The sequence below is a fragment of the Mytilus galloprovincialis genome, chromosome 6 (assembly GCF_965363235.1).
Source record: "Mytilus galloprovincialis chromosome 6, xbMytGall1.hap1.1, whole genome shotgun sequence".
Taxonomy (NCBI): domain Eukaryota; kingdom Metazoa; phylum Mollusca; class Bivalvia; order Mytilida; family Mytilidae; genus Mytilus; species Mytilus galloprovincialis.
This window is the reverse complement of record NC_134843.1, coordinates 60,898,724-60,925,331: the sequence shown is the minus strand read 5'-3', so window position 1 is coordinate 60,925,331 and position 26,608 is coordinate 60,898,724. Positions and strand designations below refer to the sequence as shown.

General features: G+C 33.2%; 1 protein-coding gene across 3 annotated transcripts; it reads right to left on the bottom strand.

Annotated features, from left to right (window-relative positions):
- Positions 1–7,863: 7,863 nt before the first annotated feature.
- On the bottom strand, positions 7,864–26,560 carry LOC143080032 (uncharacterized). 3 transcript variants are annotated; one of them, XM_076255676.1, is made up of 19 exons: positions 26,446–26,560; positions 24,308–24,455; positions 23,443–23,571; positions 22,621–22,795; positions 21,109–22,147; positions 20,589–20,673; positions 18,968–19,944; positions 17,037–17,137; positions 16,026–16,161; positions 15,665–15,803; positions 14,808–14,963; positions 13,250–13,296; positions 12,734–12,859; positions 12,138–12,219; positions 10,539–10,648; positions 9,865–9,951; positions 9,226–9,333; positions 8,645–8,817; positions 7,864–8,313 (listed from the first exon to the last, which is right to left on the bottom strand). In XM_076255676.1, the coding sequence occupies exons 1-19, from the start codon at positions 26,461–26,463 to the stop codon at positions 8,181–8,183; spliced, it is 3,969 nt and encodes a 1,322-aa protein (XP_076111791.1). In that variant the 5' UTR covers positions 26,464–26,560; the 3' UTR covers positions 7,864–8,180. The 3 variants fall into 3 exon arrangements, with proteins under 3 accessions (XP_076111791.1, XP_076111792.1, XP_076111793.1); XM_076255677.1 differs by lacking the exon at positions 13,250–13,296 and adding an exon at positions 13,016–13,062; XM_076255678.1 differs by having other exon boundaries at positions 18,968–19,902.
- Between the last annotated feature and the right edge of the window lie 48 nt (positions 26,561–26,608).

Below are 26,608 nucleotides of genomic sequence, written 5' to 3'. Positions count from 1 at the left end.
GTACATACAATCTAACTCTCTTTCATCTTGTAACAGTATTAAAACATTTGACTTTTCTACTCTTTACACCAGTATTCCACATTCCAAACTAAGAGACAAATTAAACGAGTTGGTATTGCTTTGCTTCATAAAAAAGAATGGCCAACGTAGATACAAGTATCTTGTCTTAGGGAGGGATAAATCCTACTTTGTAAAGGATCACTCTGATTCAAACAAAAAATTCTCTGAAACTGATATTATCAAGATGCTTGATTTCTTGATTTACAACATATTTGTTACGTTCGGAGGACGTGTTTTTCAACAAACTGTCGGCATTCCAATGGGAACAGACTGTGCCCCTCTACTTGCCGACTTGTTTCTTTATTATTATGAGGCTGACTTCATGCAGGAACTTCTTAGAAAGAAAGATAAGAAGTTAGCACTATCCTTTAACTCTACTTTCCGCTATACAGATGATGTTCTTTCACTAAATAATTCAAAATTTGGTGACTATGTGGAACGCATCTATCCCATCGAGCTAGAGATAAAGGATACTACAGATACAGTTAAGTCGGCCTCATATCTTGACTTTCATCTAGAAATTGACAATGAGGGTCGGTTGAAAACAAAACTTTACGACAAAAGAGATGATTTCAGCTTTCCAATTGTGAACTTTCCATTTCTAAGTAGCAACATTCCAGCAGCACCTGCATACGGGATATATATCTCCCAATTGATACGATATTCCCGTGCTTGCATTTCTTATCATGATTTTCTTGATAGAGGGTTGCTGCTCACAAGGAAGCTATTAAACCAAGAGTTTCAAATGGTGAAGTTGAAATCATCCCTTCGTAAATTTTACGGACGCCATCACGAGTTGGTTGACCGTTATAGAATAACCGTTTCACAAATGATATCGGATATGTTCCTTACGTCGTGACTACAATCCCCTTCCCTTTCATGAATGTGACCTACCGAATTAGACTATTTACCGGATTTGTTATCACATAAGCAACACGACGGGTGCCACATTTGGAGCAGGATCTGCTTACCCTTCCGTAGCACTTGAGATCACCCCTAGTTTTTTGGTGGGGTTCGTGTTGTTTATTCTTTAGTTTTCTATGTTGTGTCATGTGCTGTTGTTTGTTTGTCTTTTTTTTTTCATTTTTAGCCATGGCGTTGTCAGTTTGTTTTAGATTTCTGAGTTTGACTGTCCCTTTGGTATCTTTCGTCCCTCTTTTAAAGTTCATTCATCAATTTTGAGTTTTCCTGGTTGTCTGTTACTTCATATATACTATAACCAACAGGTCATCTATATTTGGTGCAAATTATGCTTGTTGGTTTTAAATGTCTGTTTGGCAGGTATTATCTGACCTTGACCTCATATCCGTGTTTCATTTAGTCTATTTCTCAAATTTTGTATAAAGCTATAGATAAGCAGTATTTGGTGAATGGAATGATTGAAATGTGTACATGTATATATGTCTCGGAGGTTTCATCTGACGCCCCTTTTTCATGTCAATGTTAAGTGATATTAAGAGATCTTCAGTTTTTTCCAGCTCAGTCTGTTTTTAAGTTGATACAAGCAAGGTCGTTAACCACATCAACCCCCCCCCCCCTTCATTAGTACTTTTCAGTTTTTAGCTATGGGGTCCATCATATTTGGTGTATGGACTGATTGTTAGATGTACATGTCTATTTGGAAGGATTCGTCTGACCCATCATTAAACATTGTCTAATGAACCATCAAAATGAGGTCAAGGTCACATGAAACATGCAAGTACAACATGTACACTTTACGATAATTTTATACACAACATACTTGACCTATTGTTTACAGTGTTTGATATTATGGCTATGATAACTTGACCTGGATCATTGACCATTTAAACGACGTCGTGATCAGATTTAACAGTGTTGGACTGACTATTTCTCATAATAAGTGAGTAATTTACTTGACAAAAAAAACTCTTAAATTTTATTTAAGCAATTCATTTGGTAAATAATTATGGAAATACGACAGAAGTTAATTGTTACATAACGTATCTGAATTTTAGATGTGAAGCATTTAGGTCTACTACCGTCTGAAATATGCAGATATTTTATTCATCACTGCCTCTGCTTGATTGCATTCTTGTCGAGCCTGTGACATTTGTCGCAGAAAGCTCGACATAGGGATAGTGATCCGGTGGCATCGTTAAACGTAACTTACTTATTAAAAGCTTGTTTAAGAAGGTGGACGACCTGGATGCTTTATACTTTGTATATAGATGCCTTGTGTTACGTAGTTTCTGTCTGTCCAATATCCATTGTCCTTTACCTCATTTTCATGGTTCAATGACTACTATAGTACTTGAAAATTAGTTAAGATGTTTTGTAATGTTAATTTCTCACTTATTAGGAGTAATAGGATAACTATATTTGGTATGTGTGTACCTTACAAGGTCCTCATGACCGTCAACAGTTTTCACTTGACCTCGACGACCTAGTTTTATGTTTCGGTAAACAAGGTTAAGTTTTGGTGTGGTTAAGTCCATACCTCATATACTATAAGCAATAGGTCTAGTATACTTGGTGAATGGAAGGATTGTAAGGTGTACATGTCCAACTGACATGTTTCATCTGACCTTGACCTTATTTTCATGGTTCAGTGGTTATAGTTCAGTTTTTGTGTTTTGGTCCGTTTTTCTCATACTATTGCAATAGGTCTACTATATTTGGTGTATGGAATGATTGTAAGGTGTACATGTCCAACTGACAGGTGTTATCTGACCATGACCGTATTATCATGGTTCAGTGGTCAAGGTTAGGTTTTTGAGTTTGTTCTTTTTTTTTACTAATACAATATACAATATGTCAACTATATTTGGTGTTTGGAAATATTTTATCATGTACAGTCATTCTCACAGGTTTAATTTGACCTTGACCTTCATTGATCCGTGTTAAGTTTTTGCATATTGGTCTGTTTTTCTTAAACAATAAGCAATGGGTCAACTGTATTTGTTCTATGGAATGATTGTAATGAGTTAGCTGTTCATGCCTGCCAGTTCATCAGACCTTGACCTCATTTTCATTGTTCATGTGTCAATGTAAAAATTTACTTGTTAACATTAAGTCTTTTTCTTAGAAACTATAAGCAATAGGTCACAATATTTGGTGTATTAAATGCTGATGTGTCTTTAAATTTACTAGAAATGAATTTGGTGTATTTATATCAATGTAAATATAACGGAATTTGATGAGACTGTCATCAAAGTGAGAGGGTTAGCGCTATAAAAGCAGGTTTAATTCACCATTTTCTACATTTGAAAATGCCTGTACCAAGTCAGGAATATGACAGTTCTTGTCCATTCGTTTTTGATGTGTTTTGTTATTTGATTTTGCCATGTGATTATGGACTTTCCTAATTGATTTTCCTCTAAGTTCATTATTTTTGTGATCTTACTTTTTTCATTGCAATACTTAAGCAAAGCGAGTATGTATTTCTAGCTTGGTTAATTTGATCTTCACTTCATTTTCTTGGATAATGTTAATATTAATTAAGTTTATGTGATAGTTGAAGTAAAGCTTTATATTACGATAATCAACATAATATCAATTGTAAGAAAAGAAGGCGAGACATTTCAGCGTATGCACTTTTGTGTAACTTTTATCCCAGGAGAGACAATAGTTTAAATTTACATTCAAAAGGGAATAGGTCACTATACCAAAACTTGTTTTTCTCGATTGTTTTATTGATTTTATATAAACTTTATGTCTTTTTTTGGGAATAGTTTGACCACAATCTAATCTAATTTATAGGTGATGTAAATTTAGTAAACTAATTTTTGCGTTGTTTTCGTTTCACATTAATAAGGGTTTAACAAAAATAACTAGTGCTGACGCTTAAGTGTCTTGCCTGATTTACTAATCATCGAATTTATGTTAATATTCTTTAGTATAAAGGTCTTACTACAAGTACATGTAATGCATAACACTTGAACTTAAGATTATCACTGTTCTATGAAAATGAGGTCACTGTCAGATGAACCATGTCAGACAAACAGGTACACGTGTCGATCAATCCATACTCGAAATATTGTGGTCATATTTAAAAAGTACCGGACAAACAGATCAAATAACCATTTCTTAACATTGACCAATGAACCATGAAACTGGAGTCATAGCCATATAAACCCTGCCAGACAGATATGTACAACTTACAATAATTGCATACACAAAATATAGTTGACCTGATGTTTGTAGTATCTGAATCTGAAAAATTATGAAAACTTATCCTTGACCAATGAACCCTGCCAGACAGACATGTTACCCTCAAAATTGTTCCAAACATCAAATATCGTTGACCTATTGTTGATATTATCTGAGATACGGACTTGACCACATTACTTTAACCTTGAACACTGCTCAATGGAATACGGTCAGGGTCAGGAGAAACTTTCCTGACGGATATGTAAATATTGCAAGGAACCCATATACCAAATATAGTTATCCTTTCACTCAGAAGCAAGTTATTCACAACAACAAAAAAACTTTTTCATGTAGCCACTGAACCATGAAAATGAGGTGAAGGACAAAAAACATATGACAGACGATGACTTGTATAAACATAAGGTATCTACACACAAGCTATGAAGTATCTGGGTCTTCTACCTCCTGGAATATAAAGCTTTAAACAAATTATTTATGCTGTTAGTGATGGATTGTTATACTTATGTCTTCATACTGCAACTTTCGTTGTAGGTACGACAAAACCCCTCATTATATGATTTGATATCATTATTTGGACTCAGGATTTTCTAAAAACTAAGATTTTGCTTTTTTATAAAAATCCTAAATTCCTTATAATTAAGCATTTTGGACCATTGTTTAACAATAGTATCTGCAAAGGGCCAAGGACAAGAGCTAATTACAACAGTATCATGAACTTAACTCAAGACAGTAACTGATCCCTTTCTGGAACCAGAAAATTGTTATTTAAACATTTTCAAAGCACGTTTCTTTTTTTAAATACTGTTAATAGTTATCAAAGGTACCAGGATTATAATTTAGTACTGAATATTTTCAAAGATATATCCTTTCTAAAATAAACTGACACTGAGCTATGTCTTGTCTATTTGTAATTTTGATAATGCAAAGATTGAAATTAAAATAGCAATACTTAAATATGTAAGTTATGTGCATAATCGAAGTCAATGAACCATGTCTGAAGGTACAGAGCAAAACAACTTTCATGGAAATTCTCCAATACTATTACAATGACTCATTGGCAATCATAAAACAATTGAAATCTCAAGTTGTTTCCTTTAAACAAAACATTAACTTGTAAACTATGTAAAAGTTAAAAAGTCAATAAACTATAATGAGGATGTGGTGGTTATATAATCTCCATGGAAATAAAACTTGCAAATGCCAATACATTTGCATACCAAATATCATTAAAGTAACATTAGTCGTTCATCTTTAACTGACCTAATCACAAACTTATACATGTAATCTTAGCAAAGTTTCAAAGTAAATAGACCATGACTGAGTTGGTAGGGCCAAATAATCTCTATGGTAATGAGATGTTCCAATGCTTAAACAACTGCATACCAAATATCAGTAACCTACCACTAGTTGTTCACCAATAACTAGACCTAAACACAGTATAGTATACCTATGTCTCATAGCATTAACTAGACCTATACACAGTATAGTATACCTATGTCTCGTAGACAAAAAAGCAGGCATGTTCATTATCTACGTTTTTTTCTTTCTTTTCCGACAAGTTGCACAAAAAATGCCATCTGATCTCTAAACTCGCTACCATGAATCCAAAGTAAATATGAGTGTATACGCTGAAATGTTTCGCCTTCTTTACTAATCATTGATATTATGTTGATAGTCCTAAATATAAAGCTTTATTGCAACTGTCACATAAACTTAATATTAACCAATGAACCATGAAAATGAGGTCAAAGTCAAATAAAACCTGCATGACTGACATATAGATCATAAATTATTTCCATACACCAAATATTGTTGACCTATTGCATATTAGTATTAGAATAAAAGACCAAAACTCAAAAACTTAACTTAAACCACTGAACCATGAAAATGAGGTCAAGGTCAGATGACACCTGCCAGCTAGACATGTACTATCATTCCATACAGTTCAAGAAAAACAGACCAAAACACTAAAACTTAATATAAACCACTGAACCATGAAAATGAGGTCAAGGTCAGATGAACTATGCCAGGCAGGTTCAGCTAACAATTCTTCCATACAACATATAAAGTTGACATATTGCTTATAGTTTAAGAAAAACCAAATCACAAAACTTAACTTTAAGCAATGAACCATGAAAATGAGGTCAAGGTCAAATAAAACCTGCACAACTGACATATAGATCATAAATTATTTCCATACACCAAATATTGTTGACCTATTGCATATTAGTAATAGAAAAAAAGACAAACTCAAAACCTGAACTTTGATCACTGAACCATAAAAATGAGGTCAAGGTCAGATGACACCTGCCAGCTAGACATGTACACCTTACCATCATTCCATACACCAAATATAGTACACCTATTGCATATAGTACAAATAAAACAGACCAAAACACAAAAACTTAACTATAACCACTGAACCATGAAAATGAGGTCAAGGTCAGATGCCAGTTGGACATGTACACCTTACAGTCCTTCCATACACAGAATATACTAGACATATTGCTTATAGTATCTGAAATATGGACTTACCACCAAAACTTAACCTTGTTGGCTGATCCATGAAATGAGGTCAAGGTCAAGTGAAACCGTCTGACAGGCATGAGGACCATGAGGGGGGAGGGGGAAGGCACATTATATTAATAATACATGGGTGATGGGTATCAGAGCAACTTTTCACACACTATAATTCTCAATTACAATTGTCTCGGTGGCGGGTGCTGACAAAAACTGCCTTCCAACCCCCCCTCCCCCCCATACATTTTTTTCTGGAATAGCCCTGATTATAACCCTGTGGCATTATTTCGCAATAATTAAAACATCGCAATAATTTCTTAATTTACAGTAAATAAACACATTTCAGTTGATATCAATGTCGGTCAATATTTGTGGCATTTCAAGTTTATTCAAATAAATACACAAGATGACTTCTAGATGTTTTATTTGTTTAAAAATTCCTGCAGGTCAAAAAAACACATTACACACCATATCATATATCAATATAATAAATTCATAATTTCTTCTCAGCAAGGCAAATACAAAAATTTCATTTTCAAATTTAAACACTGTCAAATGTTACTAGAGCTAATATTTGAGAGAACTGCCAGAAACTAGTAGTAAAATAGCAGATCTTTTGCAATATAACTGACCAAATAAGAATTAGATTGACTAACATCCGATTATCTAATCCTCCTTTAAGTGCAAACTACTAGATCTAATGCTTTTACACAGTGTAGGGTTTGGACACCCATGTTCTAGGTGCATGTATAATATCATCAACTGACAAAAGACGTGAATAAGATGAAGAAAAGGATAAATAAGATAAGAAACACAAGAGTAACAAAGAAACAAATATATAGTTAACATGGTTATACAAATACAGTGCGTCATAAGTTATAAAATAGTAAAAACAGCTTTTTTCTACAATGAAATAAAACTATTACTAATTTTTCCATGATTGGTGCTAATAAAAACAAAAATAAAAAAATCGTATAAATTCTCGATTATAGAAAACTGTTAAGAAATGTAGTAAGTAGAAGTGCAGGTACTGTTATAATTCTGGTTTGGAAATCTTTTTTTTACAATAAATGTTTGTATGTGAAAAAAGAGAATTAATACAATGAGGCACACTATTAAAGTTTGTTTACATTTTCACTTGGAATGGAGAAAATTTTAATGAGATTCATAATAATATCAATGCTTTTAAATCAGCAACTGAAATTAAGTGTGTTTATGACCCTCAACGTAAGGGACCAGCCCATGTATAAACAGAAAGTGTACTTAAATTCTAGCTAACCGTATACTAAGCATGTAGCAGATTACATAGGCATTATCTATATAATTATATGCACCATACATATATATATAAAATATATCACAAGTATTTCTACTGAAGTCTAAGTCTTGCTGGTCTCGCTAGACCTTTTGGCACTCATCTAGGGAACTGTGTCCCTTCATTTTAGTCTATATCCTGTTTGATCATTGGCTCAAGTGTCTTTTGTAGGTAATCTGATTGGCCTCATAGCATCAGAATGCCATGTCCTTATGTTGGCTAATGCTCTGTTTATTTTATTGCACCAATTTATCCTTTCTTCTTTTGTGTCAGCAGAAAGCATGTGTCTAAAAAAAATCAAGATATATTTATTAATGGACCAATGGCTGCTTACAATTCAGCAGCTAATATATATAAGATGTTATTATAAAGTGAGGTAAGAATATGCTGCTTTGTACTAAACCAAACAGGCTGAGTCTTCTATCCAATCTATTCTGAATCTTTCAGAGCCTGACTTATTGTAGTGACATTAGTCTTTGATGAATGTAATGCACTAATTTTTCTGGTTTTATTGCAGTGCAATTTGCTATCACATTTGCCTATGCTTGGAAAATCATTATCTTTTATTTGTTATTATAAATACATTTTTGTTCTTTAACTTCATTACATTACTATTACCTTGTGGTTGTCATGGTATTGTATGTTTTTGAAATCAAAGTATCTGGTTCCCCTCTCCTTGGCTGTCGCACTGTTACCAGTTCAAATGTATTAGGTCTAGCACAGATGTCTCTTGGTATCAAGCCTACTTTTTCTGTAATACACCTCTTCAAGTCAAAATATCCAATAGGATCCTGTAACAATACAAAAGAAACATCAACTAATTTATTCAATATTACTATTAGATGCTGTATATTTTCAAGAGTATAACAGTATCAGTAGTTCTTTTAGTGTTTTTTTGTTGTTGATAATTTGGTTTAAATACAGTGAATTCATTATTATACTGTGGATTCATTATTATTTGTTGGATACCAATTTTTGTGGATTTTTAGGGTACAGGTAAACCATGAAATAAAATGATCAACAAATGAATAATTTTCTATAGGCTTGTATGCAGACCTCGGCAAAACCACAAAATTAAATATCACCAACTTACAAGTTTGCCTTTGTCCTCGAAAATAAATGAATCCAAAGTAGCAGATCTTCTATAAAGACAACTTTAATAGAGCATGCCATAGTGTATCAATAACTGTTTTCATTACCTTTTTCTGTTCATCATCAGGGTATTTCCAGAAACACAACTTGTTACCAGCTAACACACACCATCTTCTGTGCCATGCTCCAAGACCACTAACATCCTCAAACATTGTCTAAAAAAATAATTGAGAAGACATTTTAAGGTATTACATCTGTCTGACATGCAAGTCTGTAAACTATGTGTAGGTTTAGTTTGCAATATTTGTAAACATAATGGTCTTGTTTTGTAACCATTCAAAATAATAAATGAATATATGCCTGCTCGGAGCTAGATTAACATGCTAAAAAGATGTAAATTAGGGTTGACATAAACATTTTTTCCACAGTTTTATTTCCATACTTTAATAACAGAAAACAGTTTCTGTAATTTCTTAGTTAAAATGAGAGTATGTTTTTCAAAAAATGTTCACTCTATATTTTTTGGTACTGCATATCTTTTTTAAATGCATTGACCATTTTCAATTTTGGGAATTCAACACATTTTATATTGAATGGTTTGATGGCATTTTTCTAATATCCAGTATCCATACAATTCAAATATAAAACTGAAATGTTTGTAAAAATTCAATGAACCCATACAACTAGAGCAGCCATAATGCTGATGAGTTGTTATTCATTAATAGTCCACAAAGAAATAAGCTTACCAAAAATCCTCGTTCTTCCACATTTTGTTCCATCAAACATTTCAGTCTCATGTAAATAGTTCCATGTAAGGGAGATAAGTAGGAAATCTGAAATAAAGTAAAATTCATTCCTCAAAAAATGTTTATATTGTAAAAGGAAAAATAAGCAGAGATTTTACAGCTCTTCTATGAAAGCATGTAAAACAAAATTTTGATCGACTTACTTGCTATGTTTGCTTGGCTGTTTTGCCAACAATAAGTTGGTGTAGTTTAAATCTGTTTTATATTTGCTGGGATTCGATTGGACAATAAGAATTGACATGAAATACAGTTAATGTTTATTGTCCATTAAATTCCAGTCTATAGTAAACAGACTGAAACAGACTACCTACCTGTTGTTTACAAACAAACATAGCAAGCAAGTTGATCAAAGGTTTGCTTTGCATGCTTTTATAGAAGAGCTGTAATATATGTTATGCACTGTGTGATTAATGAGCAGCTTTTATCTTTGAAAATTTGAATAGTTTATAAATTTATAACTAACAGTTAGTAAGTTAAAGGACTAAATAATAACAGAATTAATGTATCTTAATAAATAAATAATTCAGAAACAATCAGCATTGGCCTTATTATACAACAATTCACTTGAGACTTGATTTAACAGAAAGTGCAATATTCAATAATTATTTACTTACTCTTTCTAGGGTAAAACTTGTCTTGTCTAAGGATTTCATTGAGATAGGCAGTGTTGTTATCAATGTAAAGCTGGTTGTTCTCACTGCTGTTGGACCACCAGGACTTGGCACTACAAATACATTAATATTCATTTCAAACATATTTATCTCTGATGCACATTGGCCTAGTTATAAAATCAATTGTTTACTTTTTTCTCCAAATTCACATAAAGATTGATCAATTTAACTGTACACAAATCAACGATCTGGGGAAGACACTTTGAAAATGGGGACAGGAGTAACTGTGTATAAAGGCTATTATAGAATTTCTTAAATTTCCCCGAATAAAATTGCAACACCCACAGAGTCGATTTTTTTAGTCTTCCAAATGTCCCATGTATTTTTTGTGGGTAAAACCTTAATTTTATGTGTTTTAAAAATTTTTAATGCCTTCCATTTCAATTTTAAGGTTTTACACAGCAGGATTTGAGGTAACAATTCAGCATGTTTGGATAAAGATAAGTTAATTTGTCAAGAAAGTTAATACTTTCCCCCTCTTAACATTCATTCAGTATTGTTTTCTATCAATATATCAATAGGACACTTGTAGTTTATAAATAAATTTATAACAAAATCCTTTTCAAATAATAACAGGGGAAAACCAGTTTTGTGATAAAAGTATATCAGGTGAAACAACCCACAGCAAAGTGTTGATAAATTGGTGCAATCACATCAAAGGTCAAAAAATAGGCCACCACTTTTGAAAACTAATTCATTTCAATAACAATGTGAATATGAGTCTTTGTGTATATATTTGATATAAAATCCATCACTAAAACACATCAATCTAACTATACCTCTATTCCTTGAACAATTACATCCAATCATACAACATGGACATGTGTATGCTAAAATTAAAGTTTTTTTTATGTCTTTTTCAATTTATTTTTACAGCTATTCTTTCATTATCAACCCCCTTCACCCATCTTAAATCTCAAAGAAAAAATTATATTTATGGTCAAGGAAAGAAAAAGTTTGATTTGTCATAACATTCATGTCCAAGTATCAAATTAAATCTCTTCCATTATTCCTTATAACCACATTTTTTTTTTAAATAGTCAATAATAATACTTTTTGTTCTCAAAGGTATTTCAAAGGATTTGATATGACTTTAACTTGGCAGGTCAAATGACCACCCCAGTGTTGACAGACTAGTGATTTGAAAGTTGGACTTCCTACACCACTCATCCACAGAGGCCCCTTAAAGGTTGCTGAGAAAAATGTCTACCAAAGCCATGTACCAACATTCTGGTATTTGTTTACAGTGATTCAGTGGTCAATTATGGAACAGAGAAATTTAAATACCACCTTGTTTCTAAAAATTATAGCCTCACATCCATAACATAAACTTTAAGAAAACCAATTCAGATAGCATCACATTACCATAATGCTAATAGGCCCTTGGGAGAACACTGGATTGTATCATATAAACTTTATAAAATATTTTCATTTTGACCCACTCTTTATAATCCAAGTCAATTCCGTATATTCATACACGGATTTAAATTTGTGAGAATATAAGTTATTAAGTTATGGCTACAGAAACATGTATACACTTACTTGTAATATGTCCACTTTTCATCGAAGACTTTTTAGGTGTTTTCTTCTTTTTATCTTTCCCAATAGACTCCCTAGAAACATTCTGAAATAACAAACAATATCAATAGTTTCCAGGAAGTATTATTTTTAAAAATGTTAGTTCATTAACAAAAATGTGTCACCAGCCAATTCTGGATCATTTAGACGAGTGTGTGTCTGTAACTTTTAAAGACAGTATTCGGAATAAAGTTCAGAAATAAGTTTCCCTTTATTTTGTAAAACATTTAACCTAAAAGTGTCACATGCTCTTTACGATCAAGGAAAAGTCAAATTTGTCTACTACATGTAACTGCACACAACTTGAATAGTTTTGAATGGTGGACAGTACAATAAATGTTTTTGATGTTCATAGAGTATGGTCGATAAATTAACTATTTATGAGGTATGGAGTTTACTCTTTGTTGAAGGCCACATAGTGACCTATAGTTGTTAATTTCTGTGTCATTTGATCTCTTGTGGAGAGTTGTCTCATTACCAATCATACCACATCTTTTTTTTTTTATTGTTGTTAAAATTATATTCACAACTTTTTAAATAATAGTTAACAAATATCTCACCATACTAAATATTTCCATTGTAAGTTTAAAACTTCCAGAGATTCCATGTATTTTAATGAGATTAGGAAAGTCCAGACTTCCTCTCATCATAGGATCATGTGTAGATAACATTTGTGTGGTTATAACCTGGGCATTGTTTCTTATCAGGATCAAAAAGTAGTGTACTGTTGTATCTGAAAGGATAAGATAGATTGTGGTTATAACCTGGGCATTGTTTCTTATCAGGATCAAAAAGTAGTGTACTGTTGTATCTGAAATGATAAGATAGATTGTGGTTATAACCTGGGCATTGTTTCTTATCAGGATCAAAAAGTAATGTACTGTTGTATCTGAAATGATAAGATAGATTGTGGTTATAACCTGGGCATTGTTTCTTATCGGGATCAAAAAGTAGTGTACTGTTGTATCTGAAATGATAAGATAGATTGTGGTTATAACCTGGGCATTGTTTCTTATCAGGATAAAAAAGTAATGTACTGTTGTATCTGAAAGGATAAGATAGATTGTGGTTATAACCTGGGCATTGTTTCTTATCAGGATCAAAAAGTAATGTACTGTTGTATCTGAAATGATAAGATAGATTGTGGTTATAACCTGGGCATTGTTTCTTATCAGGATCAAAAAGTAGTGTACTGTTGTATCTGAAAGGATAAGATAGATTGTGGTTATAAACTGGGCATTGTTTCTTATCAGAATCAAAAAGTAATGTACTGTTGTATCTGAAATGATAAGAATGATTGGTAAAAATTTTACTAGTGTTGTTTCTGCATCTCAGTTAATGATTGATGTGAATTTGCAATAGGGCTTTCAAAAATTAATTATAGGGGGTTGGGTTTAATATGGATAGTAGGGTTCAAAACAAATGCTCACACATTATATTTTTCATAAAAATTGTCTTAGGAAAAATATGACTTCCGCTTCCCCCATATGATACATTATATTTTTGGAAATGGATGACCTCATTATATTTATTTCCCCTATAGGATTGCTGTCTGAAAATCATATACACAGAACAACTTTAAAACATTAATAAGATGCATACAAACATAAATTAATAATTCCATTGTTCAGGAGTTAAATCATAGGCAAAGAAAATTTTCAGTTCAGATTCAAACACTTGAAACAGTCCTTTAAGATACAAATCTTGCTCAAATCAACTAAGAAAATGCATATCAAAGATAGTATTATAACAAACAGACAAAAGAATGAGTGGATATACTGAACACTGTTCACCTGATACAGGTGGAGAATGGTATACATTTCCTCAGATAGTATTTCTTCAACTTAGCCAGAATGTAGATTTTTCCATGTTTTTTTCAAAAATTTGATAAAAATTATACATGTAAGTCATGCTAATTTTCAAGCTACAAGTTGTGAATAAAAAGAAATCTGAATGATAGATTTAGAAATAAAATATGTGAAGATAGGTTTTAAAATATGCTTTCAGAAAATAACAATAAAAAGTGGTATTACTGACTTTGTTTTCTTGCTACAAGAAAAAAAATGAAAATTTCTGTCATTTCTTTTAATATTATTTTTTTACTATTTTCCATTAAATGGGTAGGTTGTCAAGGAATTGAAAATACACCATTTTTTGGTATTTAATTTGATAAATCTGACTGAATATTTCAATGAATTATTATGAATCATTTATTTTTCTTTATTCCAATAAACAATCGAACTCATTAACTGCCAACCTGTCTCAAAATTTGCGGATTTAAGCAAAGATCTAGACCTATTTTGAACTGTTATTTCACAATCTAAGATGATGTTTATGCAGTTAATCTACCATAAGAATGGCAGTGTTTTCCCTAAAAAGGGTTTATGCATAGTGGGGTCCAATGCATTAGTTTAGGTCCAAATCCTTTCAATTTGTAAACTCTCTATAACTCTATATTAGAACCGTCTTTCAAAAATTCATGTCCACATCCCCTTTATTCAATCTCGCATACTTAAAATATTCAAGGAAATACACTGAATGGTTATAAAAAATGTACACAATACAAAAGTCAATAACTGACATTTGTATGACATGTAGTTGATATGAATTTATCTTTTCTTAAAAAATCTATACCTGATGTTGTTCCAATCTTTGTAACAAATTCTTTTTTCAATGGCAGTCTGATATCACTAATCGTAAGGGAGCCTTTAGTTCCATGCCCTGGTGGGTCCAAATGTCCTGTTTCTTTCAGACGCTGCATTTCTGTTAAATATGCTTGCCTTTTCTGACCTGTAACAACCAAAATAAACAAGTTATTTTTCTTTGCAATATTACACTCTTCTGATAAGACTTAACAAATCTTTACTTCCCTCTTTGGTCACATTTTATGATTTGGAAATTATAAGTGCACTTGTATATTTGCTTTTACCTAGGTATGTTTCAAAGAACAGGTAATGTCATGTGAACATCAATAAAACACTCAAGCCAACAACAAAAGTAAACCTAAATATATACTTAGGTTTAAGCTTTAAAATTCTCATCCTCATTCAACAAAAATATAATTGAACTTTTTGGTTGTAGATGATTTTCAATAAAATGTGTGACAGGAACCTGTAGAAATGTTTGTAACTTAATAAATCAAACAAAGATAAGTTTCTTAAGACACCATGCCTGCTTCACACTATAACATTCACAGTAAAACACAATTTTTTTGAATTATTGTAATTCTGTGGTTGTTGTTTGTTGCTGTATAATCTTTGCATTTTCGGTTTATAATGTCACGAGTAATCAGTTTTTGAGTTTGAAATGTATTGTGTTTGTCAGTCAAGGCTGATTATAGCTACCTATCTAATATGGGTTTGCTCATTTTTGGTTGTACCATAAGGTGTGTGAATCCATTTAGACTGTTGACCTATATCCCACTGGCAATCATACCACAACTTCTTATTTTATATCTAAATATGAATATATCATATAATAAGAATACTCACATGCTAATAACAACAATCTATTGCATTCTACTTGTTCTGCTGACCCAGCAAAATGTGAATTACCCAGACAGCACTGGTTAAGAGCATTACTGGTTTGCATTATGACACTTTGTTCTTGACTGACTAGTTCCTGTAATTCCTAAAATTAGAAAAAAATACATGATTTTTTGAGACAGCATGGATTATATACAAGTATATATCTTTAACTCTTTCTAAACAAAGTACGTTCTCTTACTCCCAAAACCAAACCACAAGTACAAAAAAAAATATAACAAGAATCAAAATCAAGATTACATTACCACTGTTTAAATTTTAATCAGCCTTATTTTTTCTTGAATAGATAAAAAATAAATTGACATACATGGATTCTCTCCTGCACAGATTTTCTTTCTACGTCAGGTGGTAGATGAGTAGGCATTTCTATTTCTTCTTCCTCAATGTCTGCCTGGAACTGACGATTTCTCACTATTTTTCTGTCTGGAGATTGTGGTCCATCCCTATAGAAATATCAAATTAAAATATATAATCTGCTGTATCTTACACAGGTAAATTATGACTTAGGCGAGTACATCTTATGGATGTTATTTTTAATAGCCTAGTTAATTGCGATGAGAACATGTTGTGAAAGCAAACATATTCAACTCCTTTTCTGTTGAAAATATAAAGTAACATAAGGTGACAGGATCAATTTAGCAGAAACTTTCTGACCCTATTTGCCAGATGATTCCTGTGAAAGACCAAGTTTTTGTTGTCTTTTTCTCTATATTTTTTTTTGGTTAGTTTTTTTTTTCTCATGACCATGTACAGTACTCAGAGGCGGATTTAGGGGGGGGGGGCGGGCCCCCCCTTTTTGGGAAAAAAATTGGTTGCTTATATAGGGAATCACTGAAGCGTGACTGGAGTGGGCTCCCACTTATGAAAATTTCTGGATCCGCCACTGGTACTGATATGAATACAAGAGTCTTCATAAAATTTTATTGCTAAATTGATTAGTGAATTTCTCTTATTGGCCCTGCATGGTTGTACTTTGTACATGCATCATTGTATATGATAGTGCTTTTGCAGCAACCATTATTTTTATTTTTTGGTTGGGCAAGAAAAGGAGCTAATGTGCAAATGCTTATGATTAATTTTGATGAGCTGTGGCACATAGTTTCTCTACTTAAAGTTGTGCTCTCCATAGGGTCTTTTATCATCATGGTAATGTGGCCCTATATTGCTTGAACATGATGCTATCTGAGATTATTATGTTATAGATTGTGTTATGGGTGTGCTGCTATATTTTCTAGAAATAAGATGGTATTTTAAAAATCCCTGTTTGCCAGGGTGCTATATAAAATTTGTGGGGAGAACACTGCTTAAATACACTTACCTTTTATTTCTATACATACTGACACTGTATACAAGATTATGTTCATCACCATGTGCTTCATAAGCACCACTTGTGGCTATCATGTGACTTCTCCTTTTTCTCTGAAAATTTTATGTGTAAAATTTAAAAAAAAACAACATGTTTATGTTTATTTTTTTTAATATGTGTCATTAAGATTATATATCACAAGATGAGAATGTCTGATATTAATTTTGGTGTGTTCGTGAACACCATTTTTGTTTATCTCCAGACAAATTTCAAAATATGACATTTGGGGTGTTAAAAAGGTCATGAAAATGACCATGTAAGTTTAGGCCAAAAAAAATATATGTCTGTTTACGGTTACCCGACCGGCCCTATTTTGAGCGCCGACCCTAAGCCATTTTATTTCCGTCGTAAAGTGAAAAATAAACTGAACTCGTGTTAAAAGTGAAGATAGTGTTGCCTGATACATCCCAATGTTCATAATCATGAATATGATAGCTGTTTTAAGGAAATTCGCGACTTGTGTGATGAAATAAACATTTTGCCACCATTTTTTTCCAATCAATAACAAAGGGAAATAATCCAATCATTAAAAATATGGGCAACTCGGCCCAAGAACTCCACAAACCATGGCAAGACGAACCGCACAACTCAAAATCATGGTGCAAAAAATAAAATGGAAATACCGACCTACCTACCCTATTTATTTTGATGATGTAACCTTAAACAGACATATATATTTTTTTGGCCTTAGAAGAAACTATAATCTTTTAATGCCAAAAAATAACCAAACAAGAATGTGTCCATAGTACACAGATGCCCCACTTGCACTATCATTTTCTATGTTCAGTGGACCATGAAATTGGGATAAAATCTATTATTTGGCATTAAAATTAGAAAGATCATATCATAGGGAACATGTGTACTAAGTTTCAAGTTGTTCAGACTTCAACTTTATCAAAAACTACCTTTACCAAAAACTTTAACCTGAAGCGGGACAGACGGACGAGCGAACAAACAGACCGACAAACCAGAAAACATAATGCCACTCTACTATCATAGGTGGGGCATAAAAATTTAGTGGAAATATATTATTTATATCACCCATGGCTTTACAAGATTATTGACCATATTTCATTGATGAAAGTTTTAAGTAAAACTAAAGCAAAACAAAATTGTATTTTGGTGATGGTGATGTGTTTGAAGTTCTTACTTTACAGAACGTTCTTGCTACTTACAATTATCTCTATCTATAATGAACTTCGCCCATTAGTAACAGAGGAAAATATTTTGTAAAAATTTACAAAATTTACAAAATTTATGAAAATTGTTAAAAATTGACTATAAAGGGCAATAACTCCTTAAGGGGTTAACTGACAATTTTGGTCATGTTGACCTATTTGTAGATCTTACTTTGCTGAACATTATTGCTGTCTATAGTTTATCCCTATCTATAAAAATATTCAAGATAATAACCAAAAACAGTAAAAATTCCTTAAAATTACCAATTCAGGGGCAGCAACCCAACAACCAGTTGTCTGATTTGTCTGAAAATTTCAGGGCAGATAGATCTTGGCTTGATTAACAATTTAACCCAGTCAGATTTGCTCTAAATGCTTTGGTTTCAGAGTTATAAGCAAAAATCTACATTTTACCCCCTATGTTCTATTTTTAGCCATGGCGGCCATTTGGTTGGTTGGCCGGGTCACCCCACACATTTTTTAAACTAGATACCCCAATGATGATTGTGGTCAAGTTTGGTTTGATTTGGCCCAGTAGTTTCAGAGGAGAAGATTTTTGTAAAAGTTAACGAAGACGGACGATGACAAACGAGGGACGCCAAGTGATGAGAAAAGCTCACTTGGCCCTTTGGGCAAGGTGAATTAAAAAAATGAATTCATATAAAGTTGAATTTGCAGAATAAATTAGAATAGTTTCTAACTTACTGGTGTTACTTGTGGTTGTTTTGCCTCTGACTCTTCATCACTCATTGCCTCATCGAGGAAATCATCAATTTCTGCTTCATTAGTTTCATCATCATCAGTTGTTTCCTGCATCCTCCTTGAATCTTCATCGAATGAGCTCTGATTAGAATCAGTCTCGCTATTCAGACTACTTGTCGAACTCCCTTGACTTGAAGATGTTTCGTCAAGGTACTTTTTGAGATTTGTTGTGCTCTGATGTCTGACTGCTGATGGCACAGATGCCACTGTATGTTGTGTTTTTCTGCCATGACTTTCTGATTTCTGTGGGGTGGCATCTTGTGGTGGCCCATGTGGCAGTATACTTTCTCTTCTTACTGAAGCTGGTACAAATGCACTAAGACTGCAGTCATCTCCATCAGTGTCTTCTTCCATGTAATGACGAGCTTGATTATTAATGGGAGGTAACTCTTTATTTACAGGATGATGATCTACATCAGTAGAAAAAGCACTATTAGAACTTTCAAAAGAATCGTCTTGTGTGTCCATATCATCAGTAGTAGGATCTCCATTTTCTCCAATATCTGTCTCATCTTCTGTGCTGGACGAAGATTTTTTTGCATACAATTCATCATCTTCAGTACTATCAAAGCTGTCTTCGAACTGAACCTTCTTTCCAGAATGATCTTGAGCTTTGTTGGTAGGAACATCTGGTTTATCATTCCTTTTCTGTGATATAAGTCGATATAAACTGGTTCCTGGTTTTGCAGACTGTTTACCATTTGCTTTGAAATTTGGCTGAGATGTTGGACGGGGTGGCAGTGCTTTGTTTGTTTGTTGTGGTAGGGGTGGTGCTGTTGGAGGTGTAGGTGCTTTCCCTTTTCTGGAACTCTCCTCTCCTGAAGATTCAGAACCACTTTTCTGTTGACCTTTCTTGAAGTCATAGGAAGCCTGTTCATCTGAAAGGTCAAATCCCATTTCAGCTAACTTTCTATCAAAATCTTGCATAAGCAAGCAAAAGAAAAAACCAATTACCCAGCATGCAAAAAAAAATAATTGGAATATTTTCAGTATTGAATTAAAAATACAATTAATTGAAGTGCAATCGAAACTATTTTCATGCAATTGCCATTCAATGGAAATTACTTGGAATGTGCATTCATAGATCCAAATAATAGAAATAAACTTTTGGAAAATATTGATACAAATTCAACCCCATAACAGGATCCCTTATTAACCCCTGTTAGTGTTAATCCAAGCAAATATTCAGTATCAGATGAGGATAAACCACTCAAAGTTAGGAATATCAGATCACATGAATATATTATAAGCATACGCCTGCTTGAATTGGTATATTATTTTTTATGACATATGGCCTACTTATGAAAATGGTGCATAATTGTCAATGTTAGTAAGTCTATTTTTCTGAAGAATAGATTGTTTTGGGACTGTTGCACTGTCCAATTTTTGAAAGTCCATGTTATCTTTTTCATGTTACGTTCCATATCAATTTGTTTTTTGAATGATTGCCAACTGGGTGTTCAAAATCACCTGTACCTCAAATATGTCAAATCTATTTCATATAAATATGTAAGCGTTAAAATATTTTTGAAAATAAAAAAAATTATATTGGATATTATTTTACCTTCTCTTGCTTTAGCCCTTATTGCATCCTTTTTCTCTACAGGAGCAGTAGCATTCTTGACCTCAGCCGGTTCAACAACATTGTCCTGAAATAATAACACATTTTAAACATTCCATACTGTTTATCAATATTTGATACAAATGTATGTCGAATGGCAGTGCAAAGGGCTTAAGGAGGTACAAAAAGAAAACAGACTACACGAATGCCTATTTCTTTTTATGTTTTTTTCATATGGAATTGACAAAGCCATATTTTTTTATATTGACTATTTACTAGCTTTAAACTTTAAAATCCTATACAGCAGTTCGTTGTCAATATCTTCACAATTCTTAAATTGAAAACTGTGATCCAAATTTGCATTTTTCTGTATCTGATGCATTCTGGGTAATACTTATCAAGAAAACAATGAAAGTCTTCAGCTAGGGCCATTAGAAACAGTCAATTAATGCTTACAGCAAGTCTACTACTTCTATAATCATACATTTTAACACATTTAAATGTGACAACCATATCAAATCACCTGTAATTTGTCCTCCTTTAGGACACCATTAGTCCATCTGTTCTGTAAAGTATTTAATTCTGCCATTCTTTGTTTCCTCATCTGATCAGCCATGTCGCCTGTCTTACTGTGCTGTACCTGGTCAAACAACTTCTGATGGATCATTTTAGTAGCACTACCAATCTTACCAGCTGGAGATTGTCCAGGCTGGAGGTTGCTGACTGGAGTTGTTATACTACTCTGTATTTTGCTTGCCTTTTCCATGATACTATCTTTAACATTTTTACTTGGAGTTACGGTTCTTGCTTTTGAAATATTTGACTGTATGGGACCTTGTCTGCAAGGAGATTTTGAAGGTGAGCTTCCAGGATCTACTTTCTTAATGTTTGAAACTTGGTTCGATGATGACATGGTTTCCCAGGCAGACATACGAGCAGTGACTGAATATGCTGTTGGCTCTTCTTCTTTTGGTGGCACAGAACTGTTGACTCTTTGCTGCCATGATGCCATTCTAGATGACACTGGCTTAGAGGCTGGATCATCACTGTCTGGTTCCCTGTTTGCATTAGACTGAGAGGGTTCAGAAGAGGAAGTCTTACAAGGTGGTTTATTGTTTACTGGGGTTGCCATCTGTTTAACAGGTTGTTCAACTTTAGAAACAACAGGCTTACATGTAGTACCAACATTTGTACCATTTCTTGAAGGCAAATTAACTGGTTCCTTGTTTACAAGATGTTTAACCTGATGCTTAGGCTTAACCTCTGAACTATGAGGTTCCATCAGTACTATTGATGTTTTGCTCTTTATTGGTGATCCTGTTGGAGGGGCTGGAGCAGCATATTTCTTTGGTGAGTGAAAGGCAGGTGGAGGGGGTGGGGCAGGTACACTGCCTGGACTTGTTTTCTTAGTTGGTGATTGCATAACAATGTCTGAAGACATCTCCCTTTTTGATGTTTGCCATTTAGAATCCATCTGTGATTTTGGAGCAGGAGGTTGTACACTATCATCTTTCTTTGGAGGCTGCCATTTTGGTTTTTTCTCTTCTGTATTTTTACTACTTCTGCAAAAGGAATATTAGGCCATGTTCATTAATATTATAGTTGTTCAACTTGTTGTTTAACCTGTAGTAAACATTTTAAAATAAGCTGAACCATCATAAATAAATTGTAAACAATACTGACAGAATAAAAGGTAATGTTGAATATACCTCAATGATATAAGTACTAATAACCAAAATACATCTAGAGGTCAATATAATCTTCAAAAATATACATTATGTCAAGGTTCTTGTCCATAGTATAAATAGTTGAGACTCAATAAAACAGAAACTATCAAAGAAATGACATCAATGTCGAATTGTACAAATGAACTTGTTTCATTTAACTGGAAAGACAAACCTGTATTTTTTGTTGTTCAAATACATGTATATTAAATGTGCAGATAAAATGTATGAAAACCATTTAAGATTTTTATAAAATGCTGTATCAATTATATACATTTTCTAATACTACTAGCCGTAAAACCTTAACTTACGGAATTGTGGGATGACTAAGATCATCTTCCCAGTTGTTTATTGTGGCAGCTAAGTTAGCAAGTCTCCCTCTCCTTTGTCCTTCTACTTTAGGGGGTTCTACTTCCTCCTCTAAAGAATTCTGGAGTGACTTCCTAGGAACTGGTTTAGGATGTGAATTGTCAGAATCTGTACCATCTGAATTCAAAATTATGTCAAATGTTTTATTTATTTATTACAACTTTAACTTTCCTAATTTAATTAGTTGTCATTTCAATATGCATTTATTTCTAGCTTTTATCTTTGGTGCTGGGAATCATTTAGAGTTAAAAAAAAATGGCTTGCACCAATGTTTTTTTTTTTTTAAACTATTTTATTAGATTCACAGCACATGCTGTCAGAGCTATCTTTTCAAGCTGAAGGAATACAAGTTCTCTTTACCTTCTTGAGGTAAATAATATAAAATCTGTATCGGATATAGTTTACATATATTGGAAACAAATATTAAGTTTCTTAATCATTGGCTCTTTGCACAAAAAGTCTTACAAATTATACTGCAAGATTTTTGGGTAAAAATTGTTGCTGGTCTAGACAAAAGAAAAAGGTGTTGCATCATGTGAATGTGACTGTTTTGGAGGTTATGATTCTTCAAACAATATTGGATGAAACATTTTTTACCCTTGCACCATAACATTTTATGCCTGTTTTCAGGCAAAAACCTGTATTCCAGTGGTCATTGTTTGCTGTCTGTCATAACTGTTATTTGTTGAAATCAAATTGTTTTGTTTTTTTATAACTTTTATATTTCACACTAAATGCAAATTGTGTACAGGACTATTTCATACCTCCTGAAGACCAATCTGTTCTCTGCTGTGTCAAATTATGCATTCTAGATCTCACACTACTAATAGCTGGTGTGTCTGGCTTTATATTTATTTCATCTTCTCTAACACATTGTCTCTTGCCAGGTGATGCTGAAAAAATATGGTTGCTGTATAATTGTGGTACATTTTGTATTAGAAATTTGTAACACAATATTGTTCTGTCTATAAATTCTTGACATACACAAGTACTTGTAAAATTGAAAATGGAAATGGGGAATGTGTCAAAGAGACAACAACCCGACCAAATAAAAAACAACAGCAGAGGGTCACCAACAGGTCTTCAATGTAGCGAGAAATTCCCGCACCCTTCAGCTGGCCCCTAAACAAATATATGTTAGTCCAGTGATAATGAACGCCATACTAATTTCCAAATTGTACACAAGAAACTAAAATTAAATTAATACAAGACTAACAAAGGCTAGAGGCTCCTGACTTGGGACAGGCGCAAAAATGCGGCGGGGTTAAACATGTTTGTGAGATCTCAACCCTCCCCCTATACAGTTGTGTATGTCAAGATATATGTACTGAAAACTGCAAATTAGTCCTGACACATTTTATTTACATTTTTTGTTATGCTGGCAGCACCAAAACCAAGAAATTTCTCATCATCTCCATGTCACATGTAAATTATTGAAGGAAAAAAAATCCATTTTACCTACAAACCTACCCTTGTATTCTTTTCCATCCAGGAGACAGGAAACAAGTACATGTACAATGTATGTAGGTTTTTTGGGGGAATATTTGCATTACATACTTGTACATAAATTAAAATATGTACATGTAACTAACCAATACTACTTGTATCAGATACATAATTTTTAAATACCTTCTTTCATGAGAGTTTTAGTATCAGATTGTGGTAAATTGTCTGTGGTATTATCCTGCAGGAATCTTTTTCTTGGTGTGACTTCAGGGGTTTTCCCCATTTTCTGATTTAACATCTCTCTTCTCTGCCGAGTCCTCTCTAGAAGTTGCTAAAAGTACAAATAAATGTAATTTATTAAATAGGTCCAAGCTTAACTATGTATCTATAATGAAAAAAACAGAATACACTTACATTAATCAAAATCCAGCAAGCTTAGTCTTCACGATAAACTTTTGAATCCTCATACATTTGTACCTCAAGCCCAAAGCTCAATTTTTCGAAAATTTTAGTTGGATTCTGATGGCTTGTAGAGAAGAATTTAACAAACAGGACTTGTGGTTAAGTTTGAACACTGCTGAAGTTAGGAATATTTACTTTTAAATAAAGGTCCAGTTTGGACATGGTCACCATTTTATTCATTGATATAAATTACAATGTTGCAAAATATAAAGTTTATTTGGCCTTTCCAGTCAAGCGTCAACACTTCATTTTTGGCTATCATTAGAGACAAATCCTGATTCTTCAGAAGTTTAATGATGTACATGTACATGTAGATAAAAGTGGCTCTACAGGGATTGCCCGATTGGGCACAATAAACAGTTATCACAGAGATATGTCTTTTTTGTAATTTCAATAATGCAAATGTTGAAATTAAAGAAGTCAATGAATCATGACTGAAGGTACATGGCTAAAAATTTTCAATGGATATGAGATGAGCCAATGCTAATACAACAGCATACTAAATACCATTAACTTATCATTTATAAGTAGTTCCCTTTAAACAAACCTAATCACAAACTAAAACATGTAAACTGAGCATAATTTAAAAGTCAATTGACCATGACAGAGGGGGCGGGGCCAAATATTATCCATGGAAATGAGATTTGCCAATGCTTATACAACTGCATACCAAAAAGCATTGACCTACCACTAGTGGTTCCCCATAAACTGACCTAATCACAAACTAATACATGAAATCGAAGCAAAAATTTAAAAGTCAATAGACCATGACAGAGGGGACAGGGCCAAACAATCTGCATGGAAATGAGATGTGCCAATGCTTATACAACTGCATACCAATTATCATTAACTTCCCACTATTGGTTTCTCATAAACTGACCTAATCACAAACTAATACATGAAAAATAAGCAAAATTTCAAGTCAATAGACCATAACTGAGGGGGCAGGGCCAAATAATCTCCCTGGCAATGAGATGTACCAATATGTATACAACTGCATACCAAATATCTCTGACCTACCACTAGTGGTTCACGGTCACCATAAACTAGACCTTATCACAAACTAATACATTCATGTTGACGCCGCCACCACCGCTACTAGAAACAGCATACCTATGTCTCGCTTTTTGACTCTGTCAAGCGAGACAAAAAAAAAGTGTCAGACCTCCAAATCCTGAAGGCAATGTTAGGTGGGTCTGATAGGGGTCTAAGCATGATGCAGGATTGACCAATTTTTTGAAAGCATGAAATCAGAAAACATGTCAGGCATGAAACTTGAAATTACAAGCGTAATCATTACAATATTAGCTGGATACAGGAATTTGACAAATCAATAAGAGAGAAACTGGACAAGACAGACCCCCTGTAAAGCTACTCAACTTGTCTAGATTTAAGAGTGAGTGATGACTAATGACGAGTAATGTCTACTAACACCCCTCCAGTCATATATGGTTATTCAAATTTAAGATTAAATTCTGGAATTTGTTATTATTTGGAATTTGAAATATGTTTCACTTATCATGTTTACAGACAAATCATGCCCATCAGTGGCGGATCCAGGACAGGGGAGGGTTTCCAGATGGAACCCCCCCCTTTTTTTTTGAATGAACAATGCATTTTTATAGGGACATATGGTTGAATCCCAACCTCTCACCCTTTCTCCTGGGTTGGAACCCCATTTTGATCCATCCCACCACATACATATAAATCCACATGTTATTTATTTTGAATTTTCAATAAGACAATATTCAAAACAACGCCTTGTCTGCTCAACATTTTTCATTTGGTGAGTTGTGTGATGTTCACAATTAACACAATAAAAATTTCAAAAATTTTTCAATTCTGTAGCTTCTACCTACCTCTGTATACGGGTCCATTATAAATACAAATTCTGTTTACGTTCAAAAATAGGTAACATTAGCCATTCCAATTCAAATTTGGCGGTACAAAACAACGTGAAATCTCGAACATCTGCGAGAAAATTCAAATATTTTGATCTCGATCTACAATGCGGTTTTTGTA